The 17,785-nt window shown below is 41.6% G+C and overlaps 2 protein-coding genes across 9 annotated transcripts in view; one reads left to right on the forward strand and one right to left on the reverse strand.

Moving 5' to 3' along the window:
- Positions 1-332: 332 nt before the first annotated feature.
- On the forward strand, positions 333-17,676 carry PRG4 (proteoglycan 4). Of its 3 annotated transcripts, XM_071751086.1 has the most exons (13): positions 333-462; positions 1,137-1,235; positions 3,324-3,446; positions 5,812-5,931; positions 7,607-7,708; positions 9,380-11,286; positions 11,326-12,016; positions 12,993-13,079; positions 13,259-13,398; positions 14,212-14,368; positions 15,141-15,320; positions 15,534-15,659; positions 16,649-17,676. In XM_071751086.1, exons 1-13 carry the CDS (start codon positions 348-350, stop codon positions 16,750-16,752), a joined length of 3,951 nt encoding a protein of 1,316 aa, XP_071607187.1. In that variant the 5' UTR covers positions 333-347; the 3' UTR covers positions 16,753-17,676. The 3 variants fall into 3 exon arrangements, with proteins under 3 accessions (XP_071607187.1, XP_071607186.1, XP_071607188.1); XM_071751085.1 differs by lacking the exon at positions 16,649-17,676 and having other exon boundaries at positions 15,534-15,863; XM_071751087.1 differs by lacking the exons at positions 3,324-3,446; positions 16,649-17,676 and having other exon boundaries at positions 15,534-15,863.
- TPR (translocated promoter region, nuclear basket protein) overlaps positions 16,793-17,785 on the reverse strand; it is a 38,515-nt gene continuing 37,522 nt past the window's right edge. For 3 of the 6 annotated variants that reach the window (XM_071751082.1, XM_071751084.1, XM_071751083.1), the window contains exons 50-51: positions 17,408-17,506; positions 16,793-17,006 (exon numbers count right to left, since the gene is read on the reverse strand). In XM_071751082.1, coding sequence (XP_071607183.1) covers positions 16,951-17,006; positions 17,408-17,506 — 155 coding nt within the window. In that variant the 3' untranslated portion in view covers positions 16,793-16,950. Of the gene's footprint in view, positions 17,007-17,104; positions 17,507-17,785 lie in introns of those variants that run through there. The other 3 variants (XM_071751081.1, XM_071751080.1, XM_071751079.1) reach the window with 1 other exon arrangement.

Here is a 17,785-nt window from a genome sequence, read left to right on the forward strand (position 1 = left end):
GTGCAGAACTGGGGAATTACTTACAACTGAATGAATTGTATCTCAAAACTTTTTGGAGAAGATACACTATCAGTAGCAGATAATACCTAGGCTACATTTGACAGGAAAGAAAATATACTCAGTGTTTGCCTTTAATGATTTTTTTTATTGCTGTGCAATATCTAATGCCTTCCAGATGCATTCAGGACAATTTGTACATCTCCCTCAGTAATCAAAATGTGTTTTGACTGGTAAGACCCTATTTAGATTTTTTCTGTAATCATTTTTCTTAATGGGAGTATTTTCCAGATGTTGCGTTAGTCTGGTCAGCTGGGCCCTCTTCCAGCTCATGTGGAAAGTTTGCTGTCATGAGCTGTCACTGGAGGGTTTGGTTAACAAGCTCATTAGTTAACCCCCACCTATTTACAAAGCAATATATAAGGCATCTGAAGGACCACGAAGAGCAGGCATCCTCTTTGTTAGGTAAGTGTGCTGCCTCTCTTTCTCTGCTCTGAGTGCTTTGATCCAAGTGCCCTTCTTCAAAAGGAATATTACGATCTGGAACAGAAAAGCCAGACAAGTTTTCCTTTTGAAAGAAGTTGTACTTTTATCCTGTCTTTCCATTTGACATATTTAAACACTAATATTCTGATGATATATTATGATTTATATGATGCTGCTTAATAACTAGTGTTTTGATGTTATTTATTTTTTAAATTACATTTATATTTACCAGTACTATAACCTTAGAAGCTGTTATACTGAAGTGGATCCATGGTAAAAGAAGATTGTGACTGTAGCTTTCAAGTAACAGAATACTGCAAAAATTTATTCTTAATAAAGATTTCTTAATAATTAATCATAAGAAATCTTGCTTCTTAAGATGTGTTATTTTCTTAAGATGTGATATTTCTTAAGATTTCTTAATCTTAATAATTAATTTTCCCAGTCTTACTTCAAAATTTAACGGCTAATTTACTAATAATCAAGAGATAATTCATAGAGTAATTTTAAAACATAAATTTGTCCTTGAATAATTGTACTATTATTTTATGCTTTTATTAGGCTAGTATTAAAGATATACACTACGTTGTTAAAAAAAATTATGAGCTGATTAATTGAATTGCATGTAGTGATGTGAGATCATTTCTTCCCAGGAATGATGTCGTACCTGAAAGCAATGATCATTTGGAACATACTTTCTGTATCCCTGCTGATCCTTTCACTGTCCTTGATTCAAGAAGTATCTTCTCAAGGTACTGTAACATACAAAGTTGAAGGGAGGGTATCTAGGCTATCTGACAAATACTAAAAATGTTTCAAATGCATCTTCATAAAAATATTAAGTTCTAGAACTTTGGATTTATTCACATAGGCATCATGATTCAGTTTTATAATCACTGAATATTTTCATAGATATATTTTGGTACATAATGATCCTCTTCTTTTGAGGAATAACATAAATATAATGAAAAATGGGTGTAAACTTAGTTTGTTTTCCATAGACATGCTCTACAGATCCTGCTGCCCTCAGATTGAGATATTTAGCCCAAGTGATTTGTAGTATGACCCAGGGAAGAAACTAAAATTACAATATCCACATAATTTGATTAGAAATATACAACAGGTTAAAGGAAAGGAATATCTCTACGCAGCTAAGTGCTTTGCCATCAAGTGAATTATTGTTACCACCACCAAGGCCAATTTTGCCAATTACTTGACTAATAATAGAGATTTTTATTTGCTCTGTAATTTCTAACTAAATAAGCAACATTATGGAGAAACAGATGAATCTGCAGCTGCTACAGTTCTTGAATAGCTATTTATTGTTATAGTAATAACATTGTATTATTACTTGCTGGCAGACAATATTTTTTTTACTTATTAGAAAACATAAGATTTTAGTATCTGAGCAGCTCATCAGGGCAGAGCAGATGTCAGATATGACCTGCAGGGCAGAGAAGTCCAAGTCTGCACCCTCTGGAGTTGATGGGAGCCTTCATACTATTTTCAGAAAAAATCAAGACTCTTGACAACACTCACTAGAACCATTTAGGTATTTTCCTTAGAAGTAACTTCCTAACTTACAAGCCATAAACTTAAAACAAATAAATGAATGAAAAAGTATTACTTTTATAGACTTATCTGCATTTTACATCAGTAAGGAAAGAAGGGTGCAATTTTTTGGGCATATAAAGGAAGATGCTTTACCTTCTCTTTTCAGCCTGTTAACTTAGATCCATTAATTTCTCCACTTATTACCTAGTCCTGATTAATTATTTGTAAAGACAGAAACCTGATACCTAGCTGCTGAAGAACTGAAATATATAAAATTGTTATATACATTAAGTATAAAAAAAATTATGCAATTATTTGTCTTCCTTCATACACACACACATGAGTGTGTACCCTTAGAAATTGTCTTTGGTGTTGTGTTGTATGTTATTCCTTGTTATTTTCATGTTGTTCCTCAATGTTTCAGCTGATTATCTTAACTCTGTTTTAGCTTGCTGATTGTTCAGCTTCTTTGTTTGTATTTAGGGGCGCTTCCCTTGTGGTCCTGCATGTTACATTCCCAGAAGAAGCTGTTAGTGGGTTATGTTTGTAGAGATTTTTGCATAGGAAGGGGAGTTGTTCCAGGGTGAATATCTGACCTGACAGTAGAAGGTACCAAATGGCTGTCAAGCTTGAGTGGGTGTAGTTTGAAGGCAGAGCTACTGATGTCTTGCTTACCATGGGTAACCTGCACCACTTATCATCACCAAGCATCCTCTAACACTGCAGCACCAAAGCAGGAAAGCCACTAGGTCCCAACTGTTCCTAACTTCAGAGCTGATACCAAATTCCTCTCTGACCTCAGGGAAGAAAATAAAAAAGGGACAGGCAGATTTTAAAACCTGCCAGTAATAATGGCTCTATATTTATTATGGCAGTGCTCACCAGTTTGCAAGCAAAACTGATTTTATTTTGTTATTATGTAGAACCTTACGAACAGTAAAGGTCTCTTTAGGTAAAATGGTACAGGCTTCATCTGTAACCAAACACAGGGTGAAATTAGATGGAGAATATGGCTGCAAAAAACAATACAGTGCCTGGCTGATTCACTGCTTAAGATAAATCTGCATGTGCTAGCCTGGATGCCAGAACTGGAGTGGTTGTATTACTGAAACAATCTGCAGGGATTCACTAATCTTCAGGAGAGACAGGATAAAATAGTCTCTAACCTGAGGGCCTGCTGCTGCTGGTCCTGGCTCCAAGCAACCATCTGACTGCTTTGCCATTCAGCATTTCCTTACACCCTGTTTTGGTTTGGCAATGTTTACACCAGTGTTGTGTGATTTTAGATTTACCAAGTTGTACAGGGAGATGTGGGGAAGGGTTTTCTAGAGAGCATGTCTGCCACTGTGATTTTAACTGTCATCACTACACGGAGTGCTGCCCTGACTTCTACAAAGTCTGCACAGTGGGTAAGTTCCCAAACACAGCCAGTTCTATCAGCAAGACTTCCCCTCCATTTGCTCCAGCTCCCTCCCACACCAGTGTCTCTCCTCTGAATGCTTAAATGTCTCTTAATCCACTGTGTCCTTGTTCTCTCATACATGTATGACTCTCCCTCTCCCAAACTCAGTGATAGCTTTTCCCCAGCCCTTCAAAGAAAACTGGGTACCCACAGGTTATGACTGAGAAAAGGATTCTGCTTTTCTGAAGAGCAGAGCTTGGCAAGAAGGGGGAGAGACAGGTCACCTAATGTTTTCATTTTTTTCTTCTCCCTTGTGCATTTGTATTGTATGTTTGTCTCTTACACACACACACACACACACAAAAAAAAACCAAACCAAAAAACAAACACACACACACGCACACAAAAAAAAACAACCCACAAAAAAAGGTAAAAGCAAGCTCAGCATTTTCCAGCTGAGGAAGAAATTTTAGTAGACTTCAACTCATATTTAAAAAGCCTGGAGGCTGTCGGGTCTAATCCAAAGTCAGAGGGTGTCCCTTCCATGGATAAAAATTTACTCTGGATCAGAGCCATGTCCAGAGATGTCCAGAGTCTAATGGAAGGGATGGCTGGATGAGTATTATTTCATATGCTTGACTTACAAGTAAAGCTGTATACTGTAAGGAAATGCAGGTATTTCAAACTGTTTTACTGAAAGTTAAAAAATATTTTCTAATGAATCACCAGTGCAGAAGAACATCAGTTCTCATAAGATTCCAGGTGTATTGTAAGGCTGTTTTGATTTGGCAATACAGGCTGAGTGTTGCTCCCAATTCAGACACAGAACTCCCCAAAATGCCAATTCTGCCACGCACACTACAAACACTTGCACTCCAGTTGTCCTGATTTCACTTTGCAAGGGGACACCAGCATTTTTCACAACTGAGAGTACATATTCAGGCAGTTTATCACTGCAGGCTATTTATTTATTGTGGGCCAGATTCTCAAGTTGTTCTAGGATCTACCTAGCATCTGAGGGAAAAGTTTAAGGCTAGAGGAACCCTTCATCACTGAACTCAGGCAAGCACAGCAGGCACCTTCCTTACAGGATACATGCAGTCTGCCCAAGTTTGTGTGTGATCAATGCTGCCTACATTAGAGAAATGTCAGACATTGCTTATGAATAAAAACTGCCCTAATGTTATAAAATAAAAACACCTAGGCACATGGCATGAATCCTCTGGCATCAACAGACTCACTCCTCATCTACACTGATAAAATGGCATTCAGAACCTGCCTGTACAGTGGACCTAACTTTGTTAGATTGTGATTTAACTGTAAAATATTGTTTTATGCTCCATATGCCACAAAGACCATGACTTTAGTAGAGACTTACCTACAGAAAAGATACAGGACAATAATAACAGAACATATGGTAAATTCTGGAAATAACAACTGATAATTAATTGTTGTTGCAGTTCTCTGACATGCTAAGCATCCTCAGAAAATACCCATTTCAGGTCTAACATAACAATTTCAATATAAGAGTCAACAAAGTACCTATCAAAGGTACAACTGTATGTTAATAAATATTAGACTGTAATGTCATGTAAATGTTCAGGGTCAAATTTTGTCTTTCCAAAATACAGAAAGCATGCTTATTTGAAGTCTGCAATAGCTGTGCATGTGCTTTCCAAAACAATTTGGTTATTATTTAATATGAAACAGAGGTATTTTAGTGGCTGAAGTTATCAAAATTTAACAAATAATGAATGATTAAGCATATGGTTATTAATCATATCAAAATATGGTAAATACTCCTATAGTACTAAGAATGTAAGAACTGTATTAAGTAGACTGGGATAATGTTTCTTAATGGTCACTTTATGTAACTCCATTAACTCGTTCACACAAGTAAGTGCAGAATTTGCTCAGACACCAGCTACACTTGGTCATGACCTATTTAGGCAAATTATTTTTCAGAAATGCTCTGGTAGACAGATCACTCTTGATGCAAAGTGGTGCCCCGGCAAACACCTTTTTTGAAAGCTCAACCCAGACTTTAAATACTATTTTTGAGATAACTGCTACTTGATTAGGGAAAAGGAAAACTTCTATGATGGGACCTAACTAAAGTGAACTCTGAGGTCACATTTTATTCCACTATAAATTCTAAATGGCCTCAATACAATGCAATGGCAAAGGGCAGTTCTGGTTGTACAGCCTGATCGGTTACACGAGCAAGTTCTGGATCAGACCAGAATAACCACCTGAATTTTACAAAGTTGTTCTTTGCATCAGCTTAAGCAAATGACTTCACTGTAGAAAGGTCCCAGCATTAAATGGGAGCTAGCAAAAAAACACTGACTCCCTTCTTCTGCCTTATGCAGCACTCTCCTGCAAAGGACGTTGCTTTGAAGCCTTTGAAAGAGGAAGGGAGTGTGACTGTGATGCAGACTGCGAGCGCTACGGCAAATGTTGCCCAGACTATGCCAAACACTGTAAAGAAGGTAAGAAATCTCTTTATCATGACACTTTTCAGAGGTGTTTTAACAAAGATGCTTTGTGTTGTCATAAAGCATTAACTCTGCAGGCTTCGCAGAAGCTGACAGGAAATTAGCTACTGAACAGCGTTCCAAAACAAACAGCAAAATTAATTAAAAAACCAAAACGGCCATTTTCTCAAGCGTTAAAACTTTACAGATGCATACGCTGGAAGCCATCATCAAGATACAGATTCTGAGGGTAAAGTTTTACTTTGCTTCAGCCTCTTATGGCAGTGGCCATACCCTAATGCACTATTGGAACCATCCCCCAGAGTTATATGTGTAAGGCACATGCACTGCCACTCACACTTCTGAAGCTACATCAGTGGTGGAAGTCAAGGACTGAAGTTGTACTGGAGCAGCAGTTTCACTTCACATAGCTTGTAAGACACCAGCAATTGCATCCTAGTCTAGAAAACACCAACAGAGTGTGTTTAGTTTCATCATGTCCTTAAACTTTATGCTACTTATGGCCCGAAATTCATTTCTGTGAACACACTTGGCAAACGTGGCTTGGCACCAGGCTGCTGCATTCACAGAGCACACAGCCCCCAAGGCAGCCAAGTTCCAAAATGAGCAGTTTAACAAACCAGAGAGCTCTGGATTATCATTTGGTTCCCTTTACCAACCACTCCCAGACCCAAGTGCTGGTATAGCAGCTTGGGTTTCTGTTGCACAGTAATTTATACTGAAATACATTCTGTATTCACCATTTTTTGATTGGATGCCTAGAAGGGGGGGGGGGGGGACGACCCAACCTTGCCTGCTATGAAAGTAAATCCTTCGATCCTATGGCAACCACCTTAGGAGACATGAGTACAAATCCTTTCTTTAAAGCTGATTACACATTTAGTTGGATCAAAAAAGATCCTGCAGGTGCCCTGAGCTCTATCACACTTTTTTCACAACTAACAATATCCTTCTACAAGGCCACATCAGTGGGAAGAGAGAGTCTCAATTCTTGTTATACAATTTAATCCAACAATGAATTAAAAACTATTTTCTGGTTCTTCTTGAACGTAAGTGAAATTCCATGTAACCTTCAGAGCTGAAAAATCTGAACACTAACATCCAGTTTCTCCTAAAACTTGACCTACTAGAAGTTAGCTTAATACTTACACCTTGTGGTGTTTCTTTGGTCTGTGTAAGCATGGACTTTGTAGCTTCTGTCTCTTTTAAGGAAACAACTTTTTTTGAGATGTCTCTGTGAAATGGTCACTCCTATGTGCAATTATCCCATGGCTGAACAAGTACAATGACACCAGTAAATCCTTGGCTAATGTGGTAGTTCTCAGAGATAAACTAAAGTGACATCTGTAGTCAAAAAAAAAAATAACCTGACATAAAAAAACGCAACAAATTTTCAGAAGCAGAGCTCCGTTTAGAATTCCTCTTTTTCCAGCCTTAAAATCCATGTTAGCATTTCTCCTGTTCCTGATGAAACACTTAGGGATCCAAAGGGTATTTCTGATATTTTTCTCCTGAATAATACTTTGACGAATCCTATCTAGATAGGAAGAAACTTAGATTTATACAGAAAATGGTCACTGAAATTTTGTATTTTGTTTTCTTATACAGTTGACACCAAGCACCTATAAAGTAAAAAGCTCCCCTTAACAGATTGTTTTATTTCTTTCAGCACATGAAGAAAAGGCAGCTGAGACTCCTCCACCAACCAAACCACCAAAAAAGGAGGAAGAGAAGCCAGAGGAAGTAACACAGCCCCATGAAGTTATGGAAGGTAGGAAAGAGTATGAATGAAACAGGATGGGTGTTACCTAAAGGAACATTAAAAACCATTTTCCTGCTCTGGAAATAGAAAGGCAATGTGAGACATTACCAGACAGTTACCAAGCTTGGAGCAGCTGGGTTTATAAACTAATTACCTCACCTAGACCTCTGGATGCTGCCTTTGGAGAGCTCACTCAACACAGATGTTGGACTGTGGTGATGTCTTCTGTGGCTCTATTGGATTTTCACACACAGCTTCCAAAAATACATTGCACTGACAAAATATTGGCAGTTTTGGACCAAGTTCATGGCTGGAACAAGAAGGGTGTTGTGTTTTGGGACAGGGATGAATTGACAGGACAGGGACAAGGAAGTCTCTTAGCAGGTTTCTCTGGCTTTAATCAAGCCAGACCTCACACAGCTTCAGAAAACACATATAATTCATTTTTTTCTGAATGGAAAACATGTTGCTTTCCTGTGTTTTGATGTTCCGTTCCACCTTTTAAATGATAACTTGGGAGAACAGTTTGACCTTGAAATCTGAAGTAAGAAATGAGACTAGAAGTCAGTTTTGGCCCATATTTTAATCCTTACATATAAACATTTTTATTTTACGTATTTTGCTTACCTTTCTGCTGTAACAATTGCCTATGGCAAAAATCAATAGAGCAGATCAAGTGAAACAAGATTAAGGAAACCCAAATAACCATTAACAGGGTTCCTCTTGGCTGATGGTATTTCAGACACCTCGGGTGTATTCCTACAATACATTTACTCAGAGATTGTTTCTTACCCTGCAGTGCTATAAGTTCTTCCAGTCAGCTGGGAGAGGCACTGCACCAGTGGCCATGACCACCAGGAACAGTTCAGATCTTTTCAGATCTGCTCAAAAGCTGAACACCAAGGGACCCAAACCCCATGAAGCTGAACTTGGGTTTTTTTTTCAGGTTTTCAAGGAACGAATGCCAGTTCAGCTGCAGGAATCATATCAAAATCATATTCAGCCAGGAGCAGGAATCATATCAAAAAACACAGTGTGAAAACAGAACTGAGCTGCAAAACATCACAGAGATAACAATGAGAGACTGAAACTCAGAAACATCTCCTGTTAGCTTTTGCTGAATACATTGTGCTAACAATAGTACTTCAGTCAGTGGAACTACAGATACACATAAAGAGAGCTCTAGCTGTAAATCCCAAAGAGGAAAAACACCCAATATATAAAGATATAGCAGGAGATGCATTCAAATCCAGGTGATGGGTGCAGGCCATGCTATCATTAAGGCCAGAGGAACAAATAACAGAAAGGAAATGACCCTTTGGAAAGGCTGTGGTTTATAGTGTGGTTCCCCTGCTATGACCAGGGAGGGAATCACCAGGTAGCTTCACCCACAAACACCAAATTAAAATTTGTGCCATGCTGCACTTGCAGTTGCAACAGGTTACCTGAAAGGATTGCTCAGAACTTAGGGAAGCTGCTGCAAAGACCCATGCAGGAGTTCCCATTTAGTCCAGGTCAGTCTGGCTCTTCTAAATTATGCATCTTCTGACAGTCACCTAAGTCCATAAACTGGCATTTAACAACTTAACTTGATTAACAACTAACATAATTTTTTTTCCAGTTTAAATAAATGTTTCAAATACTTTAAAGCTAAATAAGTGTAATTTCATTCTTCCATAGAGACCACTACAGCTCAGACAGAGACCCCTGCGACAACAGTGGCAACAACAACCAAAGCAGACTCTCCCACCACCCCCAAACCTGAAGACACAACCCCAGAGGCCACAGAGAAACCAACAACCAAGGAAGACCTTCCCACCACCCCTAAGGTAGAAGATACCACCCCTGAGGCCACAGAGGAACCAGTGACTGAGGCAGAGTCTCCCACTCCCCCAAAACCTGAAGACACAACCCCAGAGGCCACAGAGGAACCAACAACTGAGGCTGACTCTCCCACTCCCAAACTTGAAGACACAACCCCAGAGGCCACAGAGGAACCAACAACTGAGGCTGACTCTCCCACCACTCCCAAACCTGAAGAGACCACCCCAGAGGAACCAACAACTGAGGCTGACTCTCCAACTACTCCCAAACCTGAAGACACAACCCCAGAGGCCACAGAGGAACCAACAACTGAGGCTGACTCTCCCACCACTCCCAAACCTGAAGAGACCACCCCAGAGGAACCAACAACCACGGCTGAATCTCCCACCACCCCAAAACCTGAAGAGACCACCCCAGAGGAACCAACAACCAAGGCTGAATCTCCCACCACCCCAAAACCTGAAGAGACCACCCTAAAACCTGAAGAGACCACCCCAGAGGAACCAACAACTGAGGCTGACTCTCCAACTACCCCCAAACCTGAAGAGACCACCCCAAAACCTGAAGAGACCACCCCAGAGGAACCAACAACCAAGGCTGAATCTCCCACCACCCCAAAACCTGAAGAGACCACCCCAGAGGAACCAACAACCACGGCTGAATCTCCCACCACCCCAAAACCTGAAGAGACCACCCCAGAGGAACCAACAACTGAGGCTGAATCTCCCACCACCCCCAAACCTGAAGAGACCACCCCAAAACCTGAAGAGACCACCCCAGAGGAACCAACAACTGAGGCTGACTCTCCAACTACCCCCAAACCTGAAGAGACCACCCCAGAGGAACCAACAACTGAGGCTGACTCTCCCACCACCCCAAAACCTGAAGAGACCACCCCAAAACCCGAAGAGACTACCCCAGAGGAACCAACAACTGAGGCTGAATCTCCCACCACCCCAAAACCTGAAGAGACCACCCCAAAACCTGAAGAGACCACCCCAGAGGAACCAACAACTGAGGATGACTCTCCCACCACCCCAAAACCTGAAGAGACCACCCCAGAGGAACCCACAACCAAGGCTGAATCTCCAACTACCCCCAAACCTGAAGAGACCACCCCAAAACCTGAAGAGACCACCCCAGAGGAACCCACAACCAAGGCTGAATCTCCCACCACCCCAAAACCTGAAGAGACCACCCCAAAACCTGAAGAGACCACCCCAGAGGAACCCACAACCAAGGCTGAATCTCCAACTACCCCCAAACCTGAAGAGACCACCCCAAAACCTGAAGAGACCACCCCAGAGGAACCCACAACCAAGGCTGAATCTCCCACCACCCCAAAACCTGAAGAGACCACCCCAGAGGAACCCACAACCAAGGCTGAATCTCCCACCACCCCAAAACCTGAAGAGACCACCCCAGAGGAACCCACAACCAAGGCTGAATCTCCCACCACCCCAAAACCTGAAGAGACCACCCCAGAGGAACCCACAACCAAGGCTGAATCTCCCACCACCCCAAAACCTGAAGAGACCACCCCAGAGGAACCAACAACCAAGGCAGACTCTCCCACCACCCCAAAACCTGAAGAGACCACCCCAGAGGAACCAACAACCAAGGCAGACTCTCCCACCACCCCAAAACCTGAAGAGACCACCCCCAAACCTGAAGAGACCAACCCAGAAGAGCCAACAACCAAGGCTGACTCTCCCACTACCCCCAAACCTGAAGAGACCACCCCAGAAGCACCAACAACCAAGGCTGACTCTCCCACCAGCCCTAAATTAGAGGAGGAAGAGGCAGACTCTCCCACCACCCCTAAGGACATGGGCCCTGCTGCTGCCACCGAGGCTGACACAGCTGCTGACTCTCCTGCAGAAGACGAAGCAGCCACAGCTGAAGAAGAGAAGGCTCCTACACCAGAAGAGACCTCAACAGCTAAAAAAGAAGAAAGCCCTGTGGGAACTACAACAACAACAACAGTAGCTACAACTCCCGTGCCCAAACCCACTGTGCTGGCAACACCTGCCAAAATAGATTCAACTCCTAAACCCGATGAGGTTGTAACAACAACTCAGAGAGACACAACCACAGAAAATAAGCAGACTGTGACAGCAGCAGCCAAAGAGAGCATGGGTGCTATTTGTGTTGTTGTACAGCCAACAGCAGATGGTAAAAAAGAGGTAACGACCATCAAAGAAACTAGTGTCACACCTGAAAAAGCAATAGAAGATGCCCCTGAAAAGGCCCCCGGTGTTGATAAGGGAGAGGAAAGTACAGCACCCAAAGAGACTGCTACAAGAGAGAAAAAAGACACAATAGAAGAAATGTTCATAATTTCTAATGGGACATCCAAGCCAACTATACATTTCCAGGAGGTTCCTCAGCCAGCTGACCCTGACACTCTGCCAGTAAAAGAAGAGCCCGAGATAAACAACCAACCTTCATCAGAGACTGAGGACTTCCCAGCTGTACCTGGAGCAACACAAGGTAACTGCATTTCAGTAGGTACAAAGGCACACCAAAACCTGTGAGTAAAGCACAGGCAGGACCCTTCTGTCTGATGCCAGAAGAACATGGCACTCCTGTCCCTGTGGTCACCTCTCACCTGCTGCAGCTGCCAGCATCCTGAAACTGGTATTTCAGTTTTTAATTGTGTGGGTATGGAAATTCTCCATGTACTTTAGAGCGTGATCTTCTCTTAGTAGTTAGTCCTGCTGAAAAGCTTCTGCTCTTGTGTACTTGTAGAAGATGCAAGCAGCAAAAGGCCAAGGAAAATAAATGTTTAAGTCTCATGAAAACATTGCTAGGGAGCCAGGCTGAATATCCACTGCTGCTCCTGGCACCCAACCTGGCATTTATAGTCACATACAAAAAATGTCATGCAAGACAGACACAGAATCTTTGTCTTGTCTTCTTTTTGTGCTTTTTGCCACATTTTTCATGTGCTCTGCTTTTAATCACAGCAATAGCCTTCAAGTTCTTGAACACTATTTTTGGTCATATATTGGTAGGTACTTTGGAGGAAAAAAAGTTTTATTGATAGAAAATACTTTGATTTTTGTCCAAAACCAATTCATCTGTCCTTTATGTGTACCGAAAGTAAACATAAATGCTTTTCTAAGAAATGAGGAGGCTGTGAATTCCCTAGGGCAGGTTAGAGAAACACCAGGCAAACCTTCTGAAGCATGAAGGAGTGGAGGAACTTAGCACAGGATGCATCCATAGGTCTGGTTCTCACTTGCAGGCACTCCAGTAAAATTGTACCAGGCTGGTACACGACTGGTCTCGCACCCCTGGGACCGAAGCCTTCCTACATCTCTCTCAAATGAATAATTAAAGCCCTTACAAAGGCCTGGAGGACAGAGCCCCGGGCAGGGCTGAGGTGACCATGGCGTCCGGGGTGCATGGGGAGGCGACGCGCTTTGTGCTCATGTCACACAAACACAACCCCTCTGTTTTACAGCCGTGGACGACGAGAAGGATCTGTGCAGCGGGAAGCCGGCGGACAGCATGGTGGCTCTGCCGAACGGCACCTTGGCCGTCTTTAGAGGTAAGCAGCCCGGACCTTCCTCCTTCTCCCACACCCTCCTCACGGCTGCAGGGCCCGGGGCTCCCTCATCCCCTCAGCGTCCCCAGGGCGGGAAGGAGGGAGGGAGGGATGGCGGAAAGGGGAGCCATGTTCCCGGGGGTTTAACCCCTCGGGTGACCTCGTCTCCTTCGGTCCCTCAGGTCACTACTACTGGCTGCTGAACGGCAGGAACCCCCCGACCACCAACCCCCGCCGCATCAGCGACGGCTGGGGCATCCCCTCCCCCATCGACGCCGTTTTCTCCAGGTGCAACTGCGACGGCAAAACTTTCTTCATCAAGGTGAGCAGCCCGACCTCATGGCCCCTGTGGGCAGCCCGGCTCAAAAACAGTGCCGGTTCCGAGGTGCAGCCCCGCAGAAAGGGAGCCGGGGAGAGCTCTGGGGCTGCGTGGCTCGTTTGGTAGAAAAAAAGGTGTTTTCAAACAGCCCGGAGGGTTGGAAACTCCGTGGGTGAAGGCAGGGTAGTGCCTCTCCTCTCAAGCCCACATCCCTCATCCCGGGCTAGAGATGTAAAAAACTCAATTCAGGTATTCAGGTTGGTTTTTTTGTTTTTGTTTTTCCCTCTGTAATTGGCTGGTAAGTAAAGCATTGACAGAATAAGTGATAACCGGGAAGTATTTACGCGAGGTACACTTGAAAAAAACCCCAGCTCTTTAAAGTACAGGGATTTTATCCTGTCTTTCCTTTGCCAAACGTGACCTAAATTTGTTCCTGAACATGTCCTGAAAGATGACAGTGAAGTGTGAAAACCTGATTATGCAGTTATTTTCCAACTAATCATCCAGGCAGCTGTCTCTGTCCATGAAAATGTAGAGGTTTAATAAGTAAACTGCTTTGTTCAGTAACAGCTCAAATTAATTTTTAAGACACTCTATTTGTATTAAAAGGTGGTGTTAAAAGTCTGCAGAAGGTATTTTATGAAGCTGCAATAGGGTTTTTTTCCTGTTTTGTAATGGATGTATGAGGACTGCTTCCTGACAGTTTTACCATGGAGTTATTGAAATGCTAGTTATTATTCTTCAGGTCTGGGTTGAGGCTCAGATACTAAAAATTGATTTCCCTGAAAGCTAATTTTTTTCCCCTCAAATCCTTAGGGCCCCTTATACTGGCGTTTCACTAATGGTGTTATGGATAAAGGCTACCCCAAACCTCTTGCAAATGGATTTGCAGGGATAAGTGGGAAAATAGTAGCAACCCTCCCGGTGGCAAGATACAACAACAGACCAGAATCAGTTTACTTTATCAAAAAAGGTATGTCGTGTTTCAGTTCACAGATAATCAAAGGGTGCTTGAGTTGCCTTAGTTAGGGATAAATCACCATTTTCTCTTGACTCTCTTCTTTAAAAAACACAAACAGAAGTGATCAAAGTGATCAAAAAATAGCTTTAAACATTTGTATTAGTACTTACAAATCTTAAAGTGCATTTTAAAATACACAGAACCTTAAGGGATATAACCCAGCATTTCAGCAGACATTAAAGTAACTTTTATCTGGTGGAAAAACTGTTTTAGTCTCAAGTTAGGGAAGAGAAGGCTTTACCCTTACTGGTTCATAATTGTGTATGGAAATTTCCCCATTTCTTATTTCATGTTTTAAATTAATGCAATTTCCTTATCCTACATGAACAATGTACACAAGAATTATTTGAATTTAAAAAGCAGAGGTTAACAAAGGGCAAATGCCTTTTGTGGATGTTAGCCCTCCTCCCATGCAGGCTACAACATGGGTCTTACCCTCACCCTGGCATGGAGCAATGGCAGCAAATGCAGCAGCTCCCCTGGAATTGTACTTACTGTAGAAACTATAAGAGTATAGACATGTTGGATTTAGAAAGCAAGGCTTTTTTATTTCAAAATGTACAGATATAAGGCTGCCACAGCTGTATATGTATTAAAGTGCTACTGGTTTCCTGTGTGTAATACAGGTAGCAATGACCTCTTCATTTCTGATGTAGCTGGTGGCTTGGTGGGGGTTTTGTTGGTTTTCACTTGTTTTAACCAAATGAACCAACGTTTGTTTTAGATGGCAACATGCAGCAGTATGTGTACAGACAAGAACCAGCCAAGAAGTGTCAAAGGAGGACCCGGGTGACAGTAAGATACCCAGCTTATGTCCCAAGGCTTGTAATAAGGAGACGCTTCCAGCGTGCAGTGAGAACCCCAACAGTTATTCAGAGCGTTAGAATCAACCCACATCCATCTGGTAACTTATGTTTATTAAGTTTCTTTTATACAATCATTTTAATCTTAGTAGCCTGTGAAACACAACATTGTTTCTTTTTTTTTTTTTTTAATATAGTACTTTTTAAATGTTGTAATCCACAAGACCTCGCTTGCTGTAGACCACACAAGCAAATGCCAGCATAGAGCAGACACACTGTGACATCTCTTGACTTCAGTTTTCTTTTGCTTGCAGGAATGTTGCGCAAGGAAATTAAAACGACTGCCTACTGGAGAGGGCTCCCTAAAGTCATTCATTCAACTATATCAATACCCAACCACAACAAGCCAGATGGCTATGATTACTATGCCTTCTCTTACAGTAAGTTAAAGCTAATGCAAGCTACTACATATCTCAAAAGAACTAGGGGATGGGAAAGAAAGAAGCTCGTGGATCTCTCAGCTTTCCAAAGCCTGAGTTTCTGCTTGTGGTTCCGCAAGACTCATTTTAAGCAGTACTAAAAAGTCCTGAGAATTAAAATGTTGCCTGTAATTGAAAGATGTTTCTATTAAAAAAAAAATGAAATCAAGAGTTACAGGACAACTAGCAGCAACAAGGTACAATGATTCAAACTAGCCAGTTGTGGAATGCACTGCCATAAGAGTTCAGGCCTACAAAGTGACAAAAAACCTGATGCTTAAATGCAGAATTATACTAATGGTAGATTTAAATCTTTGGGCCTGCTAACACATTGGTAGTTTTTTTCACTGGCTTTCATGGAACTATGTTTTTGACGAAAGGAAAAAGGGAGGCACATGAATCATTTTGCTTCATGTGAAAAAAATATTTATGATTCCAGATTAGGTAGATCCTTTCCCTCTAGCCAGGATCATGTTAAAGCGTTCTTCAGAATTGTCTGGATTATCAGAAAAAAACCTCTAAGAACTACCTGTATCCAAACAGAAGATACTAAAGGAAGTGTCTGCCAGTATGATGTAATTCCTAACCTTACAGACCAGCTCACACTCAGGGACCAGAGCTCCAGCTTTTGTAGTAAGTGCTACAAAAGCACTTACTAGTCTGATTTTCACATTCTTAAGACTATTTCTGTATTCTAGCAGTTTAAGAGTATTCTTTTCTACTCCTTATTTTTGGGACAGCTATAACTATTCGCAGTAAGTAAAACTTAGCTAAACACATACAAGGACACGTAGAGAATAAAGCCTCTCAACTCCACAAATAGATGTGGAATGAAAAAAAATCAGTTCTTCATGCCTAAATCAAACTAAAAGGAAGGGTTTAACTTCAAGATTCTTTCCATGTACTAAATGTAGATTCTGGAATTTAATTCTGACCTCTCTTCATTCCAGATCGGTACTACAGTTTGGATGTTGGCAAAAGAATAGCAAGACCTGTTACTGCTCTGACAGGAAAGACTGTATCCAAAGACTGGTACAACTGTCCTACCAAGTGATTCACAGCAGAGGATTTTAAAAGAAGATGCCATTTGAATGTTGACATTTTGTCTAATTTTATTAATAAAAGACATTGAAATGTGTGCACACAAATCTAAGTATAAAATGCTGCTTTAAGCTCTGGCTTCATGACACTAATGCAACCACAGGCAAACTGGCACTTTAGTATACACAGCTGTAATGACTTTACAGATCATTTAACTAATATTTCCTCTGTTCAGGCCTCCTCTGCCTCCCATTGCATGAGTTACACCTGTATTGGGAAAGAAAACAAACAGTGAGATAAGAGCAGGAATCCCTACCTACCAAATGGGAAACTGATATGTTAAACTAAAGGATTTTTAAACTTACGTTCTTTAAAAACTTAGAAAAGCTTAATATCTAACTGCACTTTACTCCCTCCACTGGTAAGAGCCAAGTGCCACTGAAGAAGAAAGTTTGCCTGTCTGCAGAGTTCTCAGATACACACTAAACCAGGACTCCAGAGCTTCTGGGCTAACAGATTTAAATTTTGGGCAGGGATGCTGTATTGTTTTACATCTGACACGCAAACACAGTGTATGAAGTATTGCTTCATATACATCCCCCCAGGAAGAAAGTACTGTAACCATGTTTTTTTAAAGAATCTGAATATGAGCAACCACAAACACTCACCCCTCTGTCTGTTGAACTGACGACCACGAACACCAGTTCTTAGTGTTGGTGGCTGAAGCCTGACACGTCGGAACGGCTTCGGCTGATTGCTGCTTGTGTCTGTGGAGGAGTGAAAATGCAGGAAAGAATGTTTGTGTATGGTACAGTTTCTCACTGTTCATGTTTACAGGATTTCACATGCCTTATACTCCTGAATTTACTTTAAAATATGAAGGTGCAGCCTTATTTTCATTGACCTCTGATACAAATAAAAGCCTCGAAACAAGAAAGTTTGGGACTTTTTTCATCACCTGTGCTAGGTGGTAAATTGGGAACTCAGTGATTGACTTACTGGTCCTTTGAGGATTTGATTGAATGGAAAACTGTTTTTAAATCTGA

This window comes from Heliangelus exortis, chromosome 8 (genome assembly GCF_036169615.1).
Source record: "Heliangelus exortis chromosome 8, bHelExo1.hap1, whole genome shotgun sequence".
Classification (NCBI taxonomy): Eukaryota; Metazoa; Chordata; class Aves; order Apodiformes; family Trochilidae; genus Heliangelus; species Heliangelus exortis.